The sequence below is a fragment of the Atractosteus spatula genome, chromosome 13, assembly GCF_055471065.1.
Source record: "Atractosteus spatula isolate fAtrSpa1 chromosome 13, fAtrSpa1.hap1, whole genome shotgun sequence".
NCBI classification, from domain to species: domain Eukaryota; kingdom Metazoa; phylum Chordata; class Actinopteri; order Semionotiformes; family Lepisosteidae; genus Atractosteus; species Atractosteus spatula.
This window is the reverse complement of record NC_142718.1, coordinates 17,376,843-17,403,072: the sequence shown is the minus strand read 5'-3', so window position 1 is coordinate 17,403,072 and position 26,230 is coordinate 17,376,843. Positions and strand designations below refer to the sequence as shown.

The 26,230-nt window shown below is 38.1% G+C and overlaps 1 protein-coding gene across 1 annotated transcript in view; it reads right to left on the bottom strand.

The window, feature by feature from the left end:
* The window catches only part of map3k13 (mitogen-activated protein kinase kinase kinase 13), a 101,599-nt gene that overhangs the window by 4,997 nt on the left and 70,372 nt on the right, over positions 1 to 26,230 (bottom strand). Inside the window, exons 5-14 of the mRNA XM_088931237.1 lie at positions 25,779 to 25,970; positions 15,325 to 15,483; positions 14,474 to 14,632; positions 13,016 to 13,124; positions 10,989 to 11,098; positions 8,361 to 8,477; positions 7,201 to 7,344; positions 3,554 to 4,238; positions 2,787 to 2,857; positions 1,691 to 1,982 (exon numbers count right to left, since the gene is read on the bottom strand). Coding sequence (XP_088787363.1) covers positions 1,691 to 1,982; positions 2,787 to 2,857; positions 3,554 to 4,238; positions 7,201 to 7,344; positions 8,361 to 8,477; positions 10,989 to 11,098; positions 13,016 to 13,124; positions 14,474 to 14,632; positions 15,325 to 15,483; positions 25,779 to 25,970 — 2,038 coding nt within the window. The remainder of the gene's footprint in view (positions 1 to 1,690; positions 1,983 to 2,786; positions 2,858 to 3,553; positions 4,239 to 7,200; positions 7,345 to 8,360; positions 8,478 to 10,988; positions 11,099 to 13,015; positions 13,125 to 14,473; positions 14,633 to 15,324; positions 15,484 to 25,778; positions 25,971 to 26,230) is intronic.

Here is a 26,230-nt window from a genome sequence, read left to right as displayed (position 1 = left end):
GTATGTAGTGATTAGTGACCATGTATTGAGTCTATACAAAGAATAACATTAAATAACATGTTATACCCTGAAACAGTGCCGGACTTCCCATTAGGCACTATAGGCACAGTGCCTAGGGCCTATAAAATCTTTAGGGCCTACGAAGAAGGGAAACACTAGTGACTAACGTAAAACGAGCTGAAACAACATGCTTGCAATCGACTCTAGGTGCTCCAAATCAATAATCATACGCTATCTATCTGTTCTAGAAACTAGAAGTATCGAAGTAATGGTCGCTCGACTCGCTCTATCAATCACATGTTTAGCATTAGAATAGGTTAAAGTGCATCATGTCAATCGATGCAATACAATTGGCGTTCACCCCTCTTTTTGGACATTTCGGAGTGAAAGTGCCTAGGGCCTATGAACACCAAAATCCAGCCCTGGCCTGAAAATCATAAAAAATGATACGAAAATTGTGACAATGCTCATTGCTATATATAAATGTATCTGTTCTTAGATAAAAATGATTTGCATCAAGGGCCTTAAGTCAACAGCAGTAATTCTCTCTGTACCAGAGGTGACAAAAAACATTCAAGGAGTAGACAAGCTCCCCGAAAAGACAAGTGAAGATCTAGTTGTTCAGGGTTGGGTAAACGATTGGAATTAAACATGCATTTTTAATTTGAAACAAACAGATCACGGAAACAACCTGACGAATCAGTGGCTTGTTGGGGAGGCTCCTAGCTACTGAAAATGTTTCTATGGCAATGGACGTCTATAGAGACATTGATTACCAATATGGATATGGATTTACCAATGGTCACTGGTAGGCCAATCTACAAAAGCATCAAAACATGATTATAAAATCTGAGAATACAAGGAAAATCTGAAAAGGAACCAAAAGGACTGGAGCCAACAGAGGAACCCAAGAGAGAACATCAAACCATCAAAAGACCAGATATTTAAGTACTAATACTGAAATACCAACAGCAGAAGGAATGTAAAGCAAGACATAGAGGTTACCAATCGCATCATCACTGCATGCTACTTAAGAGTGATGGTGATGAATACAAAAATAACCACCAAATACACATAATTTAGTCTAATATAATACTATCAAGAATGTAGGCATAAAGGAAGTAGTTATTAGGAAGGATTTTCCTCCAATCCACTGGAAAAAAATCAGGAAAAATACACTGAGAAGAACATCAGGAAATGAAACTAAAATGTAAGACATGGCTAACAACGTTTCTTACCTACAATATGGGTGTATTTTCCAATAAAATACTGTGATAAAATGGTATGCTAGTAAAGTCTAGCTGTTGACTTCACCTGAAGGCTGAAGGAGTCGAGCCCCTACCACATTTCTGAGATTGAGAAAATACAATCTCTTAAATTATTGCAAAAAACAACTTCATAAGACCAAATGTTTGTGTTCACACATAATGATTTTACATTATGTGTATTACATCATGTAATATTGCGAGACAATATCTGTTCATATTTGCATTCACGTACAATTTTGCAATCAAGAAAACAAGGTCTGTGCCTACTGTCAAAAATACTTGGGAGAAGAATAGTCTAATCTGTGAAAGGACAGAGCAAAACAGAATGATGAGAAAAACAATCAAAATGGCCTGCTAGAACAACCCACACTAATGTGAGAATGGTTCGCGGTACTTCCATAAAAAATAAAAGAGAAGCAGACCTCATAGCTGTGCTCGTCGGTACAGAGCTTGCCCAGGGAGATCTGGGTCTTCACGCGGCGGACTGCACACTCCTTGTCCGAGAGGCCATCGGACTGGGTGGAGATGTCAATGGGGATTTCAGGAGTTTGTGAAAGCAGTTCGTCCAGTCGTTCTTCCTGGCTGTTGCTGAGCTGCTCCAGAGGCCCACTGTGAGAGTGATCGCTGGTGTTGCCCTCTTCACCATCTGACACCGACAGGTTCTCCGAGCTGAAGGTGGAGTATGACTGAAAGCTGCTCATGCAGCGATGTGGCCTGTGAGAGAGGGTGGAGGGGGCTTGCTTTGAAACAACTGCTAATTGAAAGGCAAGACATGCCTGCAGGGAGCTTTTCAGCTGTACTACAGATCTATTAATTAGTTGATTTTGGAGGCTTGGTGGTCCAGCACTTAAGCTGGTATTGTTATACTTAGCAAGCGATACATGGCATTATGCATTATCATTTTTTCAGGTTTAGAATTTGATTAGTCATGAGTTTGTTTCTTCTTTGTACTTCATTGTATTTCATTAAGTCAATGAAGAGTTTGATTGTGTAACTGAGGGCACAGCTGGAACAAAAACCAGCAGCTATGTGGGTCCAGGACCAGGATTGGGAACCCATGACTTAGAGGTTGTCTTTATTCGTGTCTGAACAATTATGTTTTTTTCAAAAGCTCATTGATTTTCCTTATTTTTAACCAAATTGTATCCAATATATATACATATGCAATACATAGATCTCCTCCAAAACATAAGTGTTAAGTGTGATATGAAGGAGAGTGACTTCCACTCTCCTTCTACCCTGACCTACTGGAACACTAACCCTAAGCCAAAGCCTTAAGTTTAAAATGTGTGGCTTCCAACATAGCAAAACTAGAACTAAACGAGAGGAGACAAAACATTTGGGGCTCTAAGAGCTAATGGGTGACGAATGCCGTGAAGTTAAAGGTTGGAGGTGAAATTCACTTCTCAATGCTTTGCTTTGTGTAAACAAAATATTTCAGTAATTAACATGGGTGCATTCTGCATTACAATGGATACACTGTGTTCACTATTTAACAATGTAAAAGCCATCTTTTACCTCTGTCTCCTTGGAAATTCCACTTCACTGTCCACCTCTCCTTCCTCCTCTTCAGACGAATCATCACCATCCTAAATAATAGCAGAAACAGTTATTCAACTGCAGACTCTCAGTCCTCTCATAGCTTGTAGTAGTGGTTAATTAAACACCCTAAAAAAGTCATTAAAAACACTCCGAACCTCAATAGAACACTTGGTCTTAAAATAGAAATAATAATCCCCTCTGTACTTAAATGAAGTGTTACCAAATAATTTCTACTTCAATACCAAGATGTGAGTGGCATGGTGCCCTGATTATTAGTTAGCCTTATAGTGTCTCTGGGTGCTCTGGTTTCCTCCCACTTTCCAAAGACATGGTGCCTAAATTAACTGTGCTCTCTAAATTGTGTGACAGCACGCACAGTTGTGTGTCAGTGGGTGTGCCTTGTGATGGACTGGTATCCCATCCAGGATGTAGTCTTGCCTTTGTTGCTCTAACCAGGAATGAGTGACTTTCTGATAGTAATGATGGATGCCAAGTCTTGCTATGTATCTACACTTCATAACTGGCATTATAGCCTTAATCAGGACTAGTCTAGTGTGAAACACTGTTACAACATGCCTTCTAAAGATCAAAAGAGCATAATCTCCTTTTTTACTGTATATTAACACATACAACAATTAAGCTCTAGGATATACCTAAACCCATTCCCTAACAAAATCTGTATTTGATTATCATTTCATGTCCAGTCACAGCTGTCTACCTTTAACACTGAACCTGTTTCTTACCTTCCTGAGAGGCCGTAGAGATCGTGGTAAACCAGGTGGGGTGATGTCGTGGGGGGAGTTGTCATGGGGTACCCCATCTTTGTCCTTGGAGGCTGGAAGACCATGCTCAGCCTGTTGGGGGTGTGATTCGTAGGTGCTAAGCAGGGAGTAGGAGGGACGTTTGGGATGGCTGGGGGCAGGAAATCTTTCTCCAGCAGTCTCCTGGCAGTGGGGGCAACCTGGGAAAGGGTGGGCTTGGCAGCATGGGCACAGGGAGCCTGGGCCAGATCTGTCAGGGGTCGCACGCTCACGGGAGTCAGCCTCCATAGCGGTGGAGATGAGGTCAGGACTGGAGCCTGAGACACGCCGTTGCAGGTGGTCAGTTTGTGGGCTGCGCAAGGCTGCAGCAGGGCCAAAGTAACGCAGGTTGTTGGCGCAATTGGCCACAGCGTCTTCTCGGGCGTGGTGGTGATGGTGTTGGTGGTAGTGTTGCAAGGGTTGCTGTTCCTCTGGTGCAGCTGCTACGTTCTTCAGGATACCTGAGAATTCGCTGTGGCTGCCTTTGCTGTTGCCCCGCCGGTGCCGGGGCTTGCTGCGGTACCTGGCCTTCCCAGGAGGGGTGGACACTTTGGGGCTCCCCGAGAGCGGTGAGGGGGAAGGCAGAACCTCCACGCTGGGGATACCATCTGAGCGCAGCAGGTCCGGTCTGTGGGAATAAATCGAGGAGGAAATCTGTATCAGAAAACAACTGTGTGTGACTGGGATAGCCAAAGCAGCAGCACGTAATTGTTAGAACACATAATAATAATAATAATAATAATAATAATAATAATAATAATAATAATAATAATAATAATAGAACTTTAAAAAACACTAAAAATATTTAATGCCTTTCAGTATGAACACAAAAGCAAAAAAAAGGAAAAACAAAGCATAATGAGTGAAATCTAGAGTTAAACTAAATTATATATTAAAAGCTTTTAGTTCATAACATCTTAATCGAAGTTCATCAGACACAGATTTTGATATTAGCTTTGAAAGTATCAACAAATTCAGGGACTCTAATGGATCTGGGCAGTAAACTCCACAGATGCGGTGGTACACATAAGAAGGCTCCATCACACTTTTGTATGGAGCCTAGTCTTTGGCAGATTAAAAAGGCCGATCTCAGATTAACAGCTGTACAGTCCTTAATCCAGAGCTAGACTACTCAGTTCCTAACATGTAAGCAGAAGGACCTTAAGGTTCACTTTAAATTTCACTGGTAGTCAGTGCAGTTTAAAACGTATTGGGGCTCTGTGCTGAGCACTTCCGCAACCAAAACAGAAAATATTGGAAATACTGAAGCCTATTTAGTACTTTACAAGAGCAGTGTAATCATGATGAAATAAAGGCATGTATCAAATATTCAGCAAGAGTCTTCACCGAGCAAATTTTCACAGGTGGAAGAAATATACCCTTGTGATGCTTGAGGCACTACAAATGATACAAGGATTCTGAATTCCACAGAGGCTTTGACTTCTGCACTATCAAAAACAACACCAAAGTTACCAACTTTGTGAAGCCAATGCTGGGAGCCTATGAAGATAATACCAGTTTGTCACGGCTGATCTGAAGAAAAATATGCTGCATTCGTTTCTTATTGTCAAACACTTGTAGAGTGCAAAACAGCAGGGGTAGTATTTCATTTGTTTTTCTTACTAATATGAGTGTTAAGACCATGGCAGAGAAACCCAATTCAATAATAGTGAATGATCTGATCATGAGGCAACATGTAAACGTTAAGTCAAATGTTAAGGCAACATGAAAATGCTGTTTCCAGTAAAGGGTCCCAGCGCAAAAACCTGTAGAAGACCTGGAGTAAGTAGAGGTAGTTTAAAATAGCTAAGTCTTACATGTTTCCTTCCTTCTGGTCATCAAACAATCTTGCAAACGTTAGGACAAGTAATCAGGGCCGGCCCCAGTGTTTTGGGGGCCCTAAGCAAGACATTGGAAAGGGGGCCCTCCAGATCACGATTTGCACAGACACTATTATAATAAGCTCCCAACATAACCCTATTTTAATATTTATATCAATAAAATTAATTATAGAACTAGAAAACTTGTATTAACCAGCTTTGAAGAACACATTAATAAATAACTTATAAACAAGGCACACATTTTTCAAAGATGAAGTATTTTAACATTGAAAGTAATAAAAAGGTGCATTAATAACAATAAACAATGATAAACAAGATCTCTGTTACTTCTAAATTTTATCAAATAATAACTTGAATTACTGCAATGAAACCTTTGTAGAAATAAGTGTGAAATTAAGTAAGAAAAAACTTCACTCAATAACAAGGGAGATGACCTCAGTAAGGCTGGGCATATGGGAAAGTTTTATAAAAAATGTTCTATAAATCAATTTAACTACATTTTCAACCTCAGGTATGTTTTAATCATCTTGAGCTCTGAACAGCTCCTCTCTGCTCCTGCCACTGTCACTTGGAGAGAGATTGCAATCTGAAGAGACTCGGGTTGTGAAACCGCAAGGAAAAAAACAATGTGTTTTAATGCAGACTACATATAATTGATTAACAATCTTTGGTTCTGTACATTTGCTTTCACATTTTTGGTTGGCTGGATGGCACTGATATTTAGCCAGGTGACCCACACAGCAGGTGTACATTTGTGGAAAACTTGAATCCGTTAACTTCTAATAAAAACACCTCAAAAGTAGTCTACGTCTCTAGTTTGAAAATGTAAAATGTCTAGCGTTCACTAGCTACGTGGATCTGACTCAAAACCAAATGAAAAACAAATGATTACATTATTACGCACATTGTACATTACTACAATGACTTGATTCGATGTACCTCTGTTTTGAGATTGCTTATCCCTCTCTTCTTTTCTGAGCTTCCGAAACATTACGTACTTGATTATGATAGGTCATTATTTTTTGACTGGGCTTCCATTAGGATAACCTACAGAATATAGCAGAAAGAGTTGCTATAGGTTCACATTTGAACGTGCCAATATAAAGTATGCTGTGTTTATGCCATTGAGGGGGCCCCCAGGTGGCCTTGGGGACCTAGGTGGTTGACTAGTTCGTCTATGCCTATGTATAAGTTATTTTTGATTGAATATGAATTTTCACTACACTGTGCCACTACATCCTTATCCTCTATTACAAGCGAATGACTTTGCAATGCACTTTGGAAATGTGCTCATCAAGAAAAGGGACTACCTAAAATAAAGCCTGAATGATTAACTGACTGGTCTTTGGTTTCTGCTTTGTGGCAACAGGATGTTTCTTTGGTGTACACTTTGATCCAACTTGAAGAACAAGTAAAAAAAACGACCCATGATATCACAATGAACTGAGAAACAAAAGCGCTTCTTATGTTATTATAAGAGTTTTTTTGAAAGGGATTAAAGAGCACACAAGAGGAAAACATCACACCAACCTAAAATACAGTAGTCCAAAAAAGACATCTTGTAAATAGGATGAGATGGATATCAAGAGTACAGAAAACTCGTAAATATGTTAACTACAGAAAGAAAATGTATTGGAGTGAGTTCAAAACCTTGATAATATGAAGTTTTTCTAGAATCTGTTTAAGTAACTCATTAAAACAATGTCTCTTTTCTTTTTCTGGTTCAGCTGGGGCAGTGGAAGCACTCACCGCTTGGCCGCCTGCACCCCTGGCTTGTGTGCCATGCTGCCTTTCTTCTTGATGAGCTTCTCCACAGCGTTGGGCCGGACCATGGGCCTCACCGGGTGGCGCTTGTACGTCCCGGGATACTTCTTCTCCACAGCCTGCTCCCTCCTGGCAGGGCATGGCAGTGGATTTAATATAACTGTAGGATCACGAACTGTACATCCAATCTAACTACCATTCACTGGAGATTTTAAACAGGTTTAGACCTACAGGGCAAACGTTTTTTAAAAAAATCTGTCTGAATTTTGATGCTAACATGTCTTTCTTGAAATTAATATTAATAGGTGGTATCGTTTTAAAAAGGCCTCAGCAACACTTGTGTGTGTGGTTGTTTGGTTGTTTAGCCTATTTATCAGTTATCAGTACCGCTTGCAACTGTACTAACAGCCGTGTGCTATCAGAAAGCACAGAAATGAATTGATTTTCTGGGAAACAGGACTAATTTACAGAACATCTGACTTAGTGCAGTTTTCCCTGGTTTGCATGAACTATATTAAGACAAATTAACACCTCTGGCTTTAAGCATACTGTAATTAAAAAAGGTTTATTGGAAAAAGTAACTGAACATGAACAAAGCCCTATCATAGGTATACAGAACTCCATTATATGAGGACAGAGTCATTAACATTAGTTCTACCTGAAGAAAAGTCTTTAGTTGTTTAAAAACTTAGTCACTCGCCCTTTTTTCAGAACTTTTCCATTAATGATCATGAGTTATCTATGAAAGAATCTCATTAACTTTAGTTTGGAAAAAGAATAAAATATTTAATATTTAATATAAAAATATAAAATATCAATATTAAGATCTAATACTTGACAGCTCAAAGGCACAGGGAAACCAGGAGACACTAAGGTTCTAATTAATAAATCATTACTACTTCTTCTATTTTATACATGCCTTCTTTCTCAGAAAAAAAAACATTACGATAATATTTCAGAATGTTATATTTTCTAAAAGTATTTTTATTTGTACAAATGTGGTCAAAACCCTGCATAAATAAGGTTCTACAATCTTAAAAAGGGCTGAAGTCTGACATGTTGGAGAGATGCTACAGGGGCTTATATTAGATTCTCAGGCAGGACATTTCACAGCTTTAGTGCCAAGTAGGAGAGGAGGCACCTACTTGATAAGTTCCTTCTCCCGGACCTCCAACTGCAGCATGATGGCACTGAGCTCCATGTACAGGTTGTTGGCCCTCTCCAGTTTCTTTTCATAGTGTTCTCGGATATCCAACGCATGCCTGAGAAAGACGGAGAGCAAGAGGAGCCAAGGGAATTAATACAGGATAAACAGTATTTGACGAACCTTGCAGCTACAAAGCATATTTTCTCTGTCCTTGTACCCTGTAAAGACTTCAAAGGAAGTTTTGATAAATTCAGAAATTTCAACAAAGTTGGTAATGTCTCATTGTAATCCCTGAGAGCTACAGTTAGTATATTTATTTTTACTTATCTCTAATCTAACTCACAAGTAATAAGCGTTTAGAAAGTGATGATTTGAGAGTGACCTATAAAACATTTTGAATTGTGGCTCTCCAGCACCAGGGCTTTTCAACTTTATGCTACTAAAATTGACCACACACTTTTGGAGAAACTATACCTAGCTTTGCTTTTCACATGGTTTCTCTGAATATTTGTAAAGCATTTCTCTGGCATTTATAACTACCAGAGGTACAGCAGGATTAGGCACCTGATTCAAAACAAATTTTTAATTAACAAAACTGAAAAATGAAACCAAAGATCATACCATGCTTTAAATATAGAAGAAGACAAGCGCTTCCTTATATTAATGAAGAACAATCTGACTTAGGTTAGGTCTGACTTAGTTGCATTTTGTTTGCCAAAGGCAGTGAAAATCCATAAACCGATGTGATATAAAGTAACGACTTAGAATTTGTATTTGACATTAAGGCTGAACTTAATGTACAGTGCTGTGAAAAAGTAAGTACATCCCATGAAAAGGTGTGTGTTTTCCAAAATATTTGCATGTATGGATATTTGATCTTCATTTCAACAATATTGATAGATAAATATGATCATCAATAACAAATAACAATAACAAGTAACAAATAACAATGAAAATTATTATGTGCAATCATTTATTCAACAATAAAAAGTCAGAAATGCACATGTCTGCTGAGGAAAAAAATAAGTACACCCCATAGCTTCAATAGCTGGTGATGTCCCCTTTGGCAGAAATCACTTCTTGTAGGTGTTTCTTGTAATTATCTATCAGTCTCCTACATCGACTTGGAGAAATTCTTGCCCACTCCTCCTTACAGAACTCCTTCAACTGTGTGGTGTTCGAGCGCTTTCTTGCATGTACTGCCCTCTTCAAGTCCCCCCATAACATTTCTGTGAGGTTAAGATCTGGGCTTTGGCTTGGCCATTCCATAACCCTCCATTTCTTCTTTTTGAGCCATTCTTTTGTGGATTTGCTTGAGTGTTTTGGGTCATTGTCTTGTTGCAAGGTCCACTTATGGTGCAGCTTCAGCTTTTGAAAGACAGCCTCACATTCTCCTCAAGTACTCTCTGGTACAATGTGGAATTAATGGTTGACTCTATGATTGCAAACTGGTCAGGCCCTGAGGCAGAAGAGCAGCCCCAAACCATAATGCTTCCACCACCATGCTTTACAGTTGGTATGAGATTCCTTTGGTCAAAGGCAGTTTTTGGTTTTTGCCAAACATGACGTCTGGCATTGTGGCCAAACAGCTCTACCTTTTTTCTAATCCTTCCAGAGCACATTGTTTCTATAGTCCTCATCTTCACCTAGGTGTTGTCTAGCAAACTTCACTCGTGCATCTATATTCATTTTTGAGAGCAGAGGCTTCTTCCTTACTGACCTCGCATATAGGGCAAAGTTGTGTAGTCTCTTTCGGATGATTGACTCATGTACTTTGCCATTGACTGAGGCAAGACTTGCCTTTAAATCCCTTGATGTTATCCTGGGGTTCTTGGGGATCTCCTGCAGCATCTTTCAGTCAGCTCTTGGGCTGAATTTGGTGAGATGACCTGGCCTAGATTGCCAGTGGTTTGACATTTTCTCCATTTGTAGATGATCTTTGTGACAGTGGAGTGATTGACTACAAATTGCTTGGAAATGGCTTTAAAACCCTTCCCAGACTCATAGGCATCAACAGTCTTTCTTCGGAGGGCCTCAGAGAGCTTTTTTGATCTTGGCATGATGTAGCCACATACCTCAATTGCTAAGACCAAACCAGACCACAGGTTTCTGATGTTTATATAAGGCAGTGCCCTCCAAGTTACTCTCTAGTGATGTTCTAATTATTTGCAGCTGTTTTAGTGCACGTGATTCTAATTTTAGGCATTTGATGCAAGGATAAAGATAGGGGTGTACAAACTTTTTACACACAAGGCATTTGCATTTCAGTTGATTTAAATAGTACAAATGTGTGCAAAATACGATTTTTCAATGTTATTTTTTAAAATTGGATCACCTTTATCTATCAGTATTGTTGAAATGACGATCAAATATCCTTTTGTCCAAAAAAGTAAAAAAAGACAAACCTTTCATGGGATGTACTTCCTTTTTTTTTTACACCACTGTACATTTAACTCTGTACATACTAGAGTTAACACTAATTTTGCCATCTTACTTTCAGGTAGTTTATTTTTTCTTCCTCTAGTCTTAATAAATTTTCCAGGTGTTTTAAGTAAGAGGCCAGTTATTGAAGGGATTTCAAGGGATATTCCAGGACTATGGAATAGTGCAAAAACATGTCCCACACCTCAGTTCATCTCTCCTGCGGCGGATCAGCTCCTCATCTAGTCGGTGGATGCATGTTCCCTCACTTTTGATCTTCTCAAAGTGTTTCTTCACCTCCTCTCTCCACCCCGCCTGCAACATCACATCACACAAGCAATGCCAAGATTTGTACAAATCCTACAAACAATGCCAAATCGAAGCACATACTTGATAAGCAATATGAGGGGAAATACAGCCACTGCATTGCATCCTATTATTTTAGGAATTTCTCAGCTGAAAACTCTTTTATTCACTGTGCTGAAAATTTAAAAAGACTTAAATTACAAAGTAAGAACTACAGGACTAAGGATGAGTCCTTAAGCCAAGGTAAGGCCTTTGTAACACTACAGGACTCGATATGACTTCTAGTTGGAGAGCATGTCAAATATAACGACTGCAGTTGCTGAATCTTGCTGCCTTTTCTGTCCTAGAGGGTGTCAAATTATATGACTAGGAATCGCAGGGGATGACTACACAATTCCCTAATGACTTTTCATCACAGTTCCAAATCTCGCATTGCACCGTGAAAGTACTGTGAGGTCTCCTCATTTTGGCAGCCAATCAACGTGGAGCACATCGGAATAAGAGGAGGAGCACTGCATGAAAGTAAACAAACACGAAACATCGAACAGACATCTGTGCTGGCTCCAAAGGTCGATAAGCCTCTCCTATATTTACAGTCCAAAATACTCGCTTTCCTTCTTTCCTTGCAGCCGCATTGTACTTCCGGTTGAGCGCTCATTGGCTGTTAAGAGCCCACCCCTATGACTTGCGACTCGCTACGAGAAAATCAAACCTGTTTGATCGTAGCATGCCACAGAGAGTCATAGGGGCTGTTAAGAGCGCTGGGTCGCTGGGGGTGTCACTGCACAACTGACGGTAAGGGGCATGTGCTGCGACTATCTACAATTCACTGTGATTTTCTTACGATTCTGTAAATGAAGGTTACGACTGAAAATCCTAGGAAAAGTCGTGTAGTGTGATGCCGGCATAATTCTGACTGTTGTGTTCATGTAAGCTTGCGTCATGGAAACTTCAAATAATTATAATAAATAACTGGCTGATCCAAGTAACTGTTTTGGGTGTTACAGTAAAATATAAATTTTACTGTATGGTGTGGTGAGATGTGAGCCTTTGGGATTTTAGCTGCCTGGCAGATATGTCAGTGAGGGGCGAGCGGGTTAGATTATCTTTGTCAGGGGGACAGTGAGAAGTTGGCTCTCGCAGTGATACAGCGGAAGAAAAATCTAAAGCTGGTAAGGTGAGGATTCCAGCCACAATCCTGGAGAGGACTGAGCAATGCTACAGAGTACAGTTCTGTCTGAGCAACAGAAGGCACGCGCTGAGTCATTTGTCCATGTCTGCTCTGCTTGAGCGGAATGTGTCAGGAACTTCAGAGAAGATGAGTCTTGTAGTGCGACCACAGTAGTGGAAAACTCCCATGTTAAGAAGTGAACGGTCTAGGAGTATTGAATGGTTTAGAGGGAGTTTAAGGTTAATGAGAGAGGGGAAGCTCACACAAGAGTAGCAGCCTCAGTCATTTCCATGTTGGCTTGTCAGCAAACTAGACAGGTACCTTTACACTGGTTGAGGCTTTTCTTTACATTACTACAGCATCTTGTGAAGGCTAGCACTACAATATGCATTTAGTATTAAGTAGTAATGAAATATAAGAAGGTTAATGGGCTGTTGAGAATGGAATCAGTATTTTTAACTTAGAACTAAAAAGTAGCACAAGTTGACTACTAAGCTTGGATTGTTTTATACCAGGTAAAGAAGCTGACTATGTACCTAAAACAGGCAAGGTGCTCTGAGCCTTAAAGCAGAAATAAGAATACTTTAACCATTTTGGTTCATCAGACACTGACAAGTACCAAGTCTCAAGTGTTTTTCACATCCATGGACTTATTTATGATGGTAGTTAAATGTAGAAATGAAAAGCGCCACTCAGGAATTGACATCCTATGGCCAAAGACAGGTTTTAAGCTATAAGGGGGTCTGTGGGCTGACCTGGGATTTGAAGTAGGTCTCCTGAGGTGTACCCAGCACGTCAGCTGAGGCAATGTCCAGGTGCAGGAGGATCTGCCTGAAGGAGGGCCTGTTTCTAGGTTTTCCCTGCCTGCAGCAGAACAAAGAGGGTGAGAGAGTGAGAAAGAGAACAGCACTTTTACCATCTTTGCACTCCCTCAGTGCACTACATAAACATCACTGTACTCTTGTGCTATGTTGTGGCAGCATGTACACTAATACATGTCACTCCTGGATCAAACTAAATACCCAAGCTTTCCGATTCCTTTAAAACTATTCCAAATGGTATATTCTTATACTAATTTAGAATGTAATCTTTTGAAAATGGCTCAATTATTAAATTAAATATTTATTCCAATACTTATGAAGTCAGGAAAGTCGCACTAAATTAAAAATTGCCATCTTGAAAGACCCTTTTATAGATTTTTTACAAAATTCTGTATTTTGTTTTGATGGCTACTGTCCACAAAAATAAGGGAATAGTAAGGAGATGGTATTATCGTCTGCAAAATTCTGGAGACTGATGAATTGAATAGGAATTAAGTGATTAGATTAAAAATTAAAGCTATTCTGTAAAACCTGAAAGAAAGGGCTAAGGGTAACTGAAACCATAATCCATAATAAATGAAAGTTTGTGTAGGCACTATAAAGACAGGGTTTCAAGCAGGCCACCTGAAGAAGGCTCCACGGCCGAAACATTGTGTTTTCTTTCTTCTTTTTTTCAGCATGGAATAAACCTATTACTTGTTCCTTTGCAGCCTACGCATGCTTACGCAGCTACCCACCTGATTCATATACTAGTCAGGTACTGCCCACTCAGCCTAAGCTCCTGATCTCCACTATTTTACTATATGTAAAAAAATTAACTGTCTTTAGTTTAATTATATACCCAGCCAATTTGGAATTGAATCAAATTGATTTTTGAAGAATCCATGGCACCCTTACCACACAGGAGAGAAAGAGACAATGAGGCATGCACCTCCAACATGCCCATCTGAAAAGCTATTCATCATTTGATAAACTGCAAACTTCCCAGTGCCCAATATGAGATTTATCTCCTGCAGCTGTTCTCCCAAGTCAGTGCTATTTCCTGGAAAGCTAAAAAACACTGTCTGACTAATCCCAACTCTGCACTCTCAATGCTCAGCCAATGAAACTCTGCCTCTTGGGAAATCCTGGTTACAATCAGCTATTGACATGATTAAAATTCAAATCAGCAACATCGAGGTTTTCAAGCTCAACCTCTGTTCCAAGTGTGTGCCTTTATTAACTGGTTGAGATAAAATATTTAGATTTCTATTTGGTTACTGGACAGACATTCAGTTTCTCCGGTATAATTGGCATTTTTGCTAAGTTTATTAATAGGATAAAACCCCTTGAGATACATCATCTAATTTTCAAGGGGATCCGAGACGCACTGTGCTGATCCCTGCCTCTTACCATGTCTGTTTCATTAAGATCTTGAAGCCATCAGGACAGGTTGAAGGGACAGGGAGGTGAAGGCTGTTGCTGCCCACTCCCCAGATGATAGCAGAGGAATCTACGTCTTTGTAGGGGATCTCTCCTGTCAGCAGCTCCCATAGCACTACTCCAAATGACCTGTACACAGTAGAAAATTATATTAACATAACATGTTTTGAAGATGCCAATCAATTTTGTATTTAACATTAGTGTGGCATTTTTAAACAGGGTTTTACAGGGGTCATATTAAGGTTGTGTGGGAGATAACACATTTTAAATAAATCATAATAACGCTTCAAGGTTCCATATATACAGTAAATGTCTGAAACATGATCAGTAGAGCTAAGATACTTAAATCAATCATTAACAAAAAAATGAGACTGAACCACTGAAAACTTAATGTGACCCACACAGATTGTTATTTTTAAATAGATCACTCATAGCAACTTGTCATTATGTCAGTACGAACTTAGAAAAATGTCATAAAAGAAAAAATGGTCTGAATGAAAGGAAGTAAAATACAGCAAAAAAAATGTCAGTTTTCATCAGACTACATCTTACATTTTTTAGAAGAATTTGGTATGACAGTCCACTTACATTTAGGAAAACATGGATTGGATTCTCCAGCAGTGATAAGAGGTGCTTTGGGAAGGTATATTTAAGGAGACATCTCATTCACAATGGAGACTTAACAATGCATTCATGCATTCAAGCATTCAATACTACTTTACTAATAATGAATGACTTTCACCTGAACTAAAACTTTATTTGGTGCTAATGGTTGCGTTGTAGGGTTGTCAATTTATCAGTCCTGAGTCATTCATACTTACCAAATGTCCACCTTCTCAGACACAGGTTCATTGCGGATCACTTCAGGAGCCATCCAGGCAACTGTTCCAGCGAAGGACATCTTGGTACTCTTGTCACTGAGCTCCTTAGAAGTTCCAAAGTCTGAGATCTTCACAGTATCATTGTGGGTGACCAATACACTGACATCAAAAAGAACAGAGGAGGTCATCACTTAGATCAAAACAATTAAAATCACTGTTAGCAGTTCCCAGATAGAATGACCTTTTGTTGCAGCAGAATCACTGCCGTAGCATTACTTTCTTCAATTCTGGTTGTCCTGCAGGTATATTTCAGAGATGTTCAGTTCAAAAAGGCTTGCCGACTACTTAGTAGTGAAAGACTCCATTGCATGATTACAGCCAAATGGCCATTAGTGATTCTATCCAGAGAATTGTGTTTGCTCCTGGTTTGGTGATAATTATTTGTTTAATAATAAGAGTTCAGCTCTTTACAGATGAAATTCAACACAGACATTTGGAAAGAAAACGGTTAATTGTTTTTAGAAGAAAAAGCTTCCAAAAACCTTCTTAAGTCAGTAAAACATGTTTTTGAGATCAAATAGAGATCATAAAGAGGAAGTCAGGTAAGTCGGGTAGTCAAGTAATGTGTTTTGTAGCAGTGGTAAAGAATTAGCCAGTCACACTTAGGAACAGATAGGCAGAGTTAGCTGGGCTGGGGTGTCCTCAGACTGGATTGGGTAGCAGCCATTCACATTCTCCAACAAGTTACCTAGTAAGAATACAGATGTAGCCATTCAGAATGTACATCAAAACCCCATAATGCACTACAGGGGCTAAACTCTACTGCAGCATGTGATTCACTGGCCAAAGATGATCAACAGGTGGCACTTGTGGTGTATTACATGTAAGTGAAAGGATTACTTCATTTAATCTCTCTACTGTGCATGTTTTAATACACTTAATATAGAATATTAATATGGAATTTTACAACTAAAGGGAAATTTAGATAGCTGAGCATAAAAATAACAGGAGCATAATGTCTCTGAACGTCATAAACAATATTAATTTAGGAATATAAATATATTTAACATACTGTATATGGCTGGTAGTTGTTTTTTTCTTCTAACAAAGACTCCTTTTTTAAAAAATAAATAGTAAATATTATGCACACTATATTGACTTTTTTATTATTTTTATATATCGCAACGTGTCCAATGCTAAATGATATTATTAAAAACATGAAAGAGCAAACATGAATACTATCAACAGTGGGAGTAAAAACCAGTTCAACCAGTGTAATTCAATTAAATTCAAAATACTTTATTCATCCCAGTAGGGCAATTTAACACAAACCTTTACAACAAGCCTTACAACGAAAGCGCATATATTAAAATTATAATCGAGAATAACAAAATGGTATTAAAAAGACCACTGAAACTGAACTAAATAATGTATGATTATTATTAACAATATTAATTTATTAATAATAAATCATAATTTCAAACTTGTATTTTGTTCAGGATAATTCATTTTCTCCAGTTTTCATAACCTTTGCTTTCTTATTAAAAAGCCTTCTTATGAGACACAACGTTTCAGATCTCAATAGCTTTGCAAACAAATGACACAGAGCCTTCAAACCACAGGCATTTTAAAGATCGTGATTTATGAAAATTTTCACAACTTTTATTTTAACAACATCTAGTATTTGGAAGCATTTTTAGAAACCTTAGTTTGAATAAAATGGATCCCAGGTGTAAGGGAGTTCATAACGCGAGGATTACTATTCAAAAGCTACAGTATATGCATGTATGCGAAACACCTGACCAGAATAACACAAAAATATTGGGTTCAACCTGTCTTTAATTTGAGAAACACTCTTTGTATTTTCTGTTTTTACTCAGATACAATAAGTTACATATGAAATTATTTTGACAAGAAGAAAGATGTTCTGTGCTCAATTGCTTTTTCACCACAGCACACATTATGCTTCATTTTTTATGCATCAGTTGAAGTGTTTTGAAGTCTCTCGAAAATGTAAAAAAATGTAACATAATACTGTACGGCACGATGGGCAACTGATTCTTTTATTTTTTAAAAGAAAATCCAAAATAAGAAATAATGACGTGTCCCTGCCTAACTTAGACTTGCATGACTTTAGCTTTAAAAAACAAGTTTAGTTAAAAAACACTTTCTATGTGCAAAAAATAGCTCCGTGAAGTTGGCCTCCCTACAGACAGCACAAACTATGAAACCCACCTCATCTGTTAGTACTACGTTTGTGCCGTTGAAAGTAGTGTTTGTGCTGCTTTCATTTCCGAGATATAGCGCTTTGTTTTTTCCGGGTCGTGACATCACTCAGCCCCCCTACAACATCGTAGGGGAACCAGACCAGTCTTATTCGTTAGTGCTGTGTTTATGCCGGTTTGTGCCATTAAAAGTAACTTCCCAGCTGCTTTCGTTCCTGAGATATAACGTCTTCTTTTTAGGGGGGTGACCTTGCCCAGCCCCCCTACAATGTCATAGGGGAACCGGACTGGTCTCATTCATTAGTACTGCGTTTGTGCCATTGAAAGAAGCGTTTGTGCTGCTTTCGTTCCCGAAATATCGAGACGTGCTAGTTAAAGCCTCTTTGTAAGAACATGCAGTTGCTTGCTAATGTTCGCCTTTTAAGGCTATATCCGCAACTGTTCTGATTAGGGTATGATATTGGTGACCATTTTAATTTTCCTGATCACAAAAACGCACAGAAGATACTGGTATTAAAAGCAAAATCAACTACCGCCCCCCCAACCGGGCAAACAGAGAAACAAAATTGCAGAACTGTTACTCTCGCACCAGTAACAGAGCGCTTGAACTCGGCAGACGGGTTCACCGGAGGTCAAAGTCACCGTTCATGGTCATGTGATCACCTGAAAAACAAGGCACTATATCGCAGGAACAAAAGCAGCTGGGAAGTTACTTTCAAAGGGGGGCTGAGTGACGTCACGACCCCGAAAAAACATATATTACATATATTCCACAATATCCCGGAAACGAAAGCAGCACAAACGCGACTTTTAACGGCACAAACTGGCACAAACGTAGTACTAATGAATGAGGTGGTTTTCATCGTTTGTGCTGTCTGTAGGGGGGCCAACTTCATGGAGCTGCATAAAATTATTTCTTCCTTGTAATCAATTTAGAATCTTTGTGTAAGCTTAGTGTAAGCTGTACCACTTTAATTTCGTTAACACAATACACGTTTCATACAGAAAAAATCACATTTTCGAGTCTTCCTGTGGTGTGAAGCAGATCAGCAAGTTGCTGTGAAAATAGCAAACCACCTACTGAGCTCCATCAGAGAAGAGGCGGCACTGAAAGACCTTTCTGCAGCTTGGAGTGCTTATAGCACCGAGTGTGTCTGCCTTTAAACTTTTTTTTTTTAAATTAATCAAGCACCGTAAATAATTTCACTGTTAAACAAAACAGGAGTTTATTGTACTTCCTAATTACATGTGGAAAGATTTTAAAAAAAGATACCCGCTATGAGATGCAGTTACTGAGGATAAATTTTAAAGTGCTGGCTTAAGGAAACAGCCGTTCCACCTCTCTGGCACATCAGTATCCATAACTAGTTTATTTAAACAAATTGCCTCTAAATATAAATATCTTACAGCTATTGTATGTTTGCCTATTTCTTTTATTTATGTGCATCCAACAAACAGTTCAATGCAAGGAACTACATAAAATCTAAAATATGTTTACATTTAATACATTTAGATTAACTGTTTAACCTCATTTCAGTATCTATGTAAACATTCAACAGTTTTCACATGTTCTTTTGTAACGCAGCTTTCTGTGATATTTTTTGGATATCTAAGCTTTTGCAGCTGTTCCTGCATTCCTCTTCTGCACAATGTCTTGTCATGATTTACTTTTTTTCTGTTTGCTCATTTCAAAGTAACACCTGCTCCATTTCTAAATTACTTTTTGCTCATATGCATTTTTGTATTTTTACATTTAAACCATTTATTTACATCTCTAAATCTTTAATGTCATAAATTGTGATTTCTCTTAATCATTTAGACTGAATTTTAGCTTCAGCCTTGAAAAGCTTAGGTTTTCTCTATCTTTTGTTACTTGTTGTGCATAGCTCTTTAATTGTAAAGTTTCCAGAATTTTTATATTAATCTATGCACATTTTAAACTGTTATTACTGATGACCAAATTATTGCACTTGACATGGCTTAATTCACCCTTTCCTTGAACTTCTAAGGCAAGAAGAGCTAGTGTTGTCTCTGGTGCAATCTTCTGCATGTGAAATTTCACTGATCAAATGAATAAGAAATTAGATTGCTCAAATTTCTAATTACTTATTCTAAGTAGTTTCTCTCTGAAAATGTTTTTCTTGTTCATTTTGGAGACCATGAGCAAAATTAGAGATGTCAAAAAGCTTTTATTTTCTATTTGTATTTCTGCTCCAGAAAAATTACACATTTCCAACATTCCTCTGTTTGTCAAGTTTTTAACTCTATATTTAAGCTCAGATTTCAACTATAAATCTTAAGTGACATACGGAGCCAAGTAGCTCACAGTTTGAGGTAGCCTATCGTTTAAATTTCGCATTGATGCTGAGAGGTTAAGCTTGTGAAACGTAGCTTCAAAGTCATGTGGGTGATTTTTTGCCCTGTTTTGTTGGTTAAACTCAATGATCACAAGCACTGCCATGTTAACTGGGATGTGTAGTTTTTAGTTCAGTTTGAATTTTAACTGTATGTACAGTAATGTATGAGTATTTGGCCAGGGCTTTAAATAGATGGAGTGCCAAAAGTGCCAACTTCTCCGCTTTAAAGGTACCCTCCTCATGGAAGAATTTTCACCTCGAACGTTTGCCCACCAACTAACATGTAGATACAAACTGAATAACAATATAAAGTGTATTTGTAATAATATCAATTACAAACGTTTAAAAAACGTACTTGGAAGATAGAGATCAGAGTAATACACTGTTATATTAAAACTAGCACTCTATGGGCACAACACGGTGGGGACGCTGTCAAATAATCCCCTTTCCTGAAAACTTCACGGGGAGCAATGTCACATAGCTAATTCACTGCTAGATACAATTTTATCTTGCTTCGTGAAATCCAAAGTCCAGACATTTATCAATATATTCACTAAAATTATCCGTCTCAGTAATCTCACCGTGTTAATCACACTGTGCACCCCAGTGCTCACTCAATCTTCACACTCCCACTATAATAAAAAAACCCAAGTTTTCAGGTGTGAAATAACTGTTGTAACTGTTAATACAACAACATATATAATTGCAATTCTCTCACAAATAAAATAATATGCAAACTAAATTCACATTTACGATAACTGTACATATGAAATATTAATAATAATGTTAATATAAATAATAATGTAACAACATGAATGAAACTCGTGATGCTCAAAAAGAGCCCGGGAGGGATTGTTTTGTGCCAGCAAGATAGCTGCACAGATAGTGTAATCAGCATTACACCTTTTTTTACAATAACAGCAAGTGTTCTTATTATGTATTCTTTGAAAAGGATAAAACATTATAGTTTTTTATGAAGTATATAAACTTTATATAGTTAGAACAAGCACATCAAAACTTTTCCAAAATAACCACCGCAAGTTACAGAGTTAAAGACTATGATGCATAACATGCTCATGAAGACGGTAGAATACTGTGTGTACTTTCTATTTTTTATATTTAGCTACCACTACCATCTACTGTATGTACATTTCGTATATATCACATATGAGACTGTATGGCTTTAAAGCCATTACAGAACAGTATATGTGAAATATATTTTTCACAATCGAAATTTAAAGTAATGTTGTTTTTGTAAAATAGCCCTACTCTCTTTTTTAATGAATTTAATATTTAAAATACTATAATATACAGTTTAAAATATAAAAAGTCTAAACAGTATACAACTTAAATTCTATAACTGGAAAAAAATTGTCCCTCAGCATTAACTGGCATTCAAAACCGGGCATTTTCTGGCAACAGCTCAAATGCTTCCACAGGCCAAATTTAGCTTTCAGGGCTTCACCAGGTGGTTTTACAAAGTAGCGCAGTCCGACAACTCAGAATTTTTAAAAATGTGCGGTAACCTGCAGTGCAGGCACCACAATGTACTGCATTATCCAGCCCCCATTCTGAATGGCTGCATCTGCACATGGTAGTCTGGTAGATGTATCTGTCCTGCAGTTGACACCTAACCTCAGGGAGTGTTACTGTACATCTTTGAGACAACAGAGCACACATCTTGAAAGTGTATATGGTTTTGTGGCCACTGTGGCAGTGAAAGAGCCCTAAAGAAAACTCAAACACACAAACTAATTCTACAGGAGATTTTCATGAATGTCTTCTGAAAGGGATTTCCAGTAATTCAGATCCTCAAATCTACAGTATGTGTTCCAAAATACATCAGCATCCATTCCTGACACAAGTGCCACTTCTGTTGTAGTGGTTTCAGACAGCTGCTGCAGGGGATGAAACCTGATCCAAGATGCCCAGGATGACTGCTAGACAACTGCTGCTTTACACATAGAAATAATAACATTTAGCCTTCACAAATGTATCTGTGCTTCGTAACAGGAAACAAAATCTCAATAGGAAGAATCAATTATTACAACTGAAAATGTGCCTAACCAATATAAATCATACTGTACTTCTTTGTGTAGCCTTTTCATGAATTTTGTGCTATAAACATGTTGGTGAATCTGATACCCTGGCTTCTTTCAAAGAATGACCAAGATCTATGGATCAGTTAGCAAGTACTATAATAGATTCAGACAAAATGGCAGCCTTGTCAATCCCATGGAAATCCCATAAGACCATCATGTTCTTTCCTCTGTTATAGCACCTCATACTGTACCTTTATTTAAATGCTTCATCCAATACAGGGTTGCAAGGGAACCTGAGTCTATTCCGGAAACAATGGACTCAAGGCGGGATACACCCTGAACAGATTGCCAGTTTGTCACATAGCATACACACATATACACTCACACACACTCATACACTCACTTACACTCACACACACACTTACTCTTACACTCACACACTTACTGTTATACTCACACTCACACTTTTACACTCTTACACTCACACTCTTACACTCACACTCACTTACACTAACACACACACACACACACACACTTACACAAGGGCCAGTTCTCCTAGAAGCTAATGAACCTACCAGTATGTCTTTGTGGGAGGAAACGGGAGCATCTGGTGAAGACCCACATGAACACAGGGAGAACAGAGAAATTCCCTGCAGCGAACAGCCCAGTAATGGAACCCAGGACTCCAGCACTGCTAGGCAGCAATGCGGACCAGTGCACCACCATGCCATCAATATCTATATTTGTCCACATTTTTCAATGTAACATGATACAATTTTCAAAACGTTAATTTATATAGACAAAATGAAAATGTAATATTCACTTGAATATGCCAAATAAAAAACTAGAATTTTGAAAAATATTGAGGATATTTATATAACACAAGGAACCCCACTGCAAGTAGGACTAACAATATTCAAAATGATATTTAAAATAGAAATTTAAGAATCAGAGCCACTCTATCATTTAAATAAGAATATTAGGGAAATATTATTTAAGAATTTTGAATACGCGTTATATTTTTAATTGTGTGCATTGATGTTTTCAATAGATTACATAACTGGGGAAAAATCAATTTTATAATGGAGACTATAAATCACAGCATCTCTTTTTCTTGTTAAACAAAAAAATTCTGGCCTGAAAAAAACTCAGTATGTTGTAATTATTTTACTGACAAAGAAGGTCTTTCTTACTGAGCAAGCACATGTTTTAGAGGCATTGATTAAGCAACAGGTGTTTGCGGCTCAGGGAATGCAGAATAAGCAATGTCTGCTAACACTGAGATGTGCTACTCTCTTCAGAATGCTGTAGAAGCACAAAAGGCACAACCTGGCCAGTCTGGTAAATCAAATTCAAATTAATTAAAATAAGAATGGTAATTATAAAGAATAAACTAGGTTGGGCTAGTATACTGCAGGTTTTACTGACACTTGTAAACAGTGATTGTGGGTGGAAATGGTATATATTAAAGCTATTGATTTTGGAGTAATTATGATTAACTAATCAGTCATGACTGACTATGATAAACTTAAATAACTTTGTATTGCCAAAAGCGATACTTCTAAAAGAATTAAAAACCAAACACATCTTAATTACCTCAATAGTGAGTAGAGATAATTGGGCACAAAGTGATTTAAAGCAATTTAAACTGTTGAATTTTTAACCTGGTAAAAATCAAGAAAAAGCACAAAACCCTACTTATCAAGAAAAAAAAAACTTCATGTCATAGGGATTTTGGAGACTGGACTATGTGAATGCACTGCCACTTGCCATCCTGTGCATTTTTCAACCAGCAATATCTATTGGCAAGATGTAACAGCCGAACACAGTCCAAAAATGACTTATGTAAATATCTTACTGTGACATTTGAATTTTTATGCAGCTAACTCCTCTGCACCGGAAACACCAGGTTGCACCAACCCACACATCAGCAGTTCAATTCTGAGGATTAAACATGCAGGCCAGGTGACCACATAAATTTAAAAGAGCTATAAATAAAAAATAAATAAAAAATAAAAAATAAAAGAGCTTGTCAAGATTCATCAACACAGCAGAATAAGTGGTCTACACCTTAGGCGGACTCATAGTGGAGTCAAGTCCTCATTAATGATGAATCAAGGTTTTGTGAAGACACATCCCTAATAGAAGTGACTGTAATGTAGATGTGTAGGACAGTACACTAATCATTATACAAAAGACCAATTGATGGGGAGGTCCAAGTGTGTTTGGTCTAGGCAGGAATATCTAGTTGAGTGATTCCCAATCTTGGTCCTGGTGACCCACACACATATTGGTTTTTGTTCCAGCCGAAGTGAATGCTGAACCTATCACTCATTTAATAATAGTATTAATTGGAATTGTTTGTTCCCAGCTTTAAACATGTTGGAAGATTTAAGCATTGTATTTTGTAAGTAAAATAAAATCCAAATATACAATTGAAGCAACTTCTTAGATCAAGTAAGGCTTCAATTATCTTATTAAGGTGGGATGGAATGAAAAACAGCAGGTGTGTGGAAACCACCAACCTAGTTGATACAAAATTCCACTTGCAGTGATTCAGGGCAACTTGACTGTATGGCACATTGATCAAGTTCCTCACTTGCTGCTCTTTCCATGGGCTCACTATTGAACATTAATGAGATTAGGTGGGACTATGTGTGAGATACAGATTTAGAGACCAGGGAATGAGCATATGTTTGTCCAGGCCCTATGAGAGTAATGGGAAAGAATCCCACAATATGGCAACGTGGTGCAAAGCATATACAGAACTGCAGCTGCACACCCTGCATTGTTTGCAACAGTGGCCACACATGCTACTTACATTAATGTGACTTCCAAGGTAGAACCTCTGTTGATCAACACTGTTGATGGCATCATAAATTTACTCATGTCATGTCTGTTTGATAAAATCTCAGTATACTAGCTACAAAACAAATAACATCTCTCCTGATAACATAGCATCTTTCGAAGTTTTATTTATTTGCAAAAATCTGAAATTTTACCATTTACCATTGCATTCTCTTTAATTTCAACCTAACTGGGATAACTATTCATTCAACATGCAAGAAGTGAAGACAAATGCAGTTCAATAAAAACTGTATTATCAAGCCTCTTGTAATAACCAGAATTGATACTAAGAACCGAACAAGTGGTCTTTACAAACCTGCTAAAGCAGGAGTATATTCCATTCTAATCTATTGTGAGACCTAAATATAACTAGTACTACATACCGTACACTTAACTCATAATTACTTATATTATGAAAGATTAGCTGTAAATCTTGCAAAATAATGGAACAACAGAGGCATGTTACTGCTTCTTCTTACAAAGCTCAGTATTGTGGGGGTTGCCAAAGAGCTGTGAAAATGCATAACCTTCAATGAGCCTTGGTTAGTTTTTCCAGATATATGCCACTCCTATGGATTTGTAGACATTACTTGGCAGAAAATGTGCTGAAACCAATTCTATTTTAGATGACCATCTTGAGAAAAATCCAAAGCCATTATTAGCATGAAGTAAACATTGACTAATCTTGAAAGATTTCCTGCTGAACAGGAAAGGATACCTACCCATCATTTATAAACAGAATGTGACCAGGCAGGCGGCACAGTGTTTAGCATTGCTGCCACACAGCACTTAGGCAACGGGTTCAATTGCAGACCTGTGTGGAGTTTGTATGTTCTCTCTATGTTCGCTTGGGTTTTCTCCAGGTGCTCCAGTTTCCTCCCAGTCCAAAAACATACAGGTAGGTTAATTAGCTTCAGAGAAAATTGGCCCTTGTTGTGTACTGTATGTGTGTGTGACTGTCTGCTAGGGTACGATGGACTTACTTTGGGGATTTGAGGTCTCTGTGTATGATTTTGTGAAGATGTAGGTAGTTCATGCCGCTGGCTATCCCTGAGGCCCAGTCCACTAGCAGCCTTGGGGTGATTTTGCGTCCTGCTCGCAGCACCTCATACAGCTGCCCATGAGCACAGTACTCCATGATAATGCAATAGCACGGAGCCTGTGTGCATACGCCCCTGCAAATATATACACCAAGTTCACAGGCAACACAGATCACACATTGTGTAAACTAAATAGAACATTTCAACATCCAATACACTTGCTGGAATGAATAAACTATAATTAAGACTTCTCCGAGACATTTACACACAACTCTGTGGTCTGTAAGGCCCGTAAGCCCTGAAGGAGAAGGCTGTAGGTGCAGCAAATACCAAATGCTAAAAAAACAACATGATCGCACATTTTTTTAAAAAACTGGAGTGAAGGTTGCTCTTAA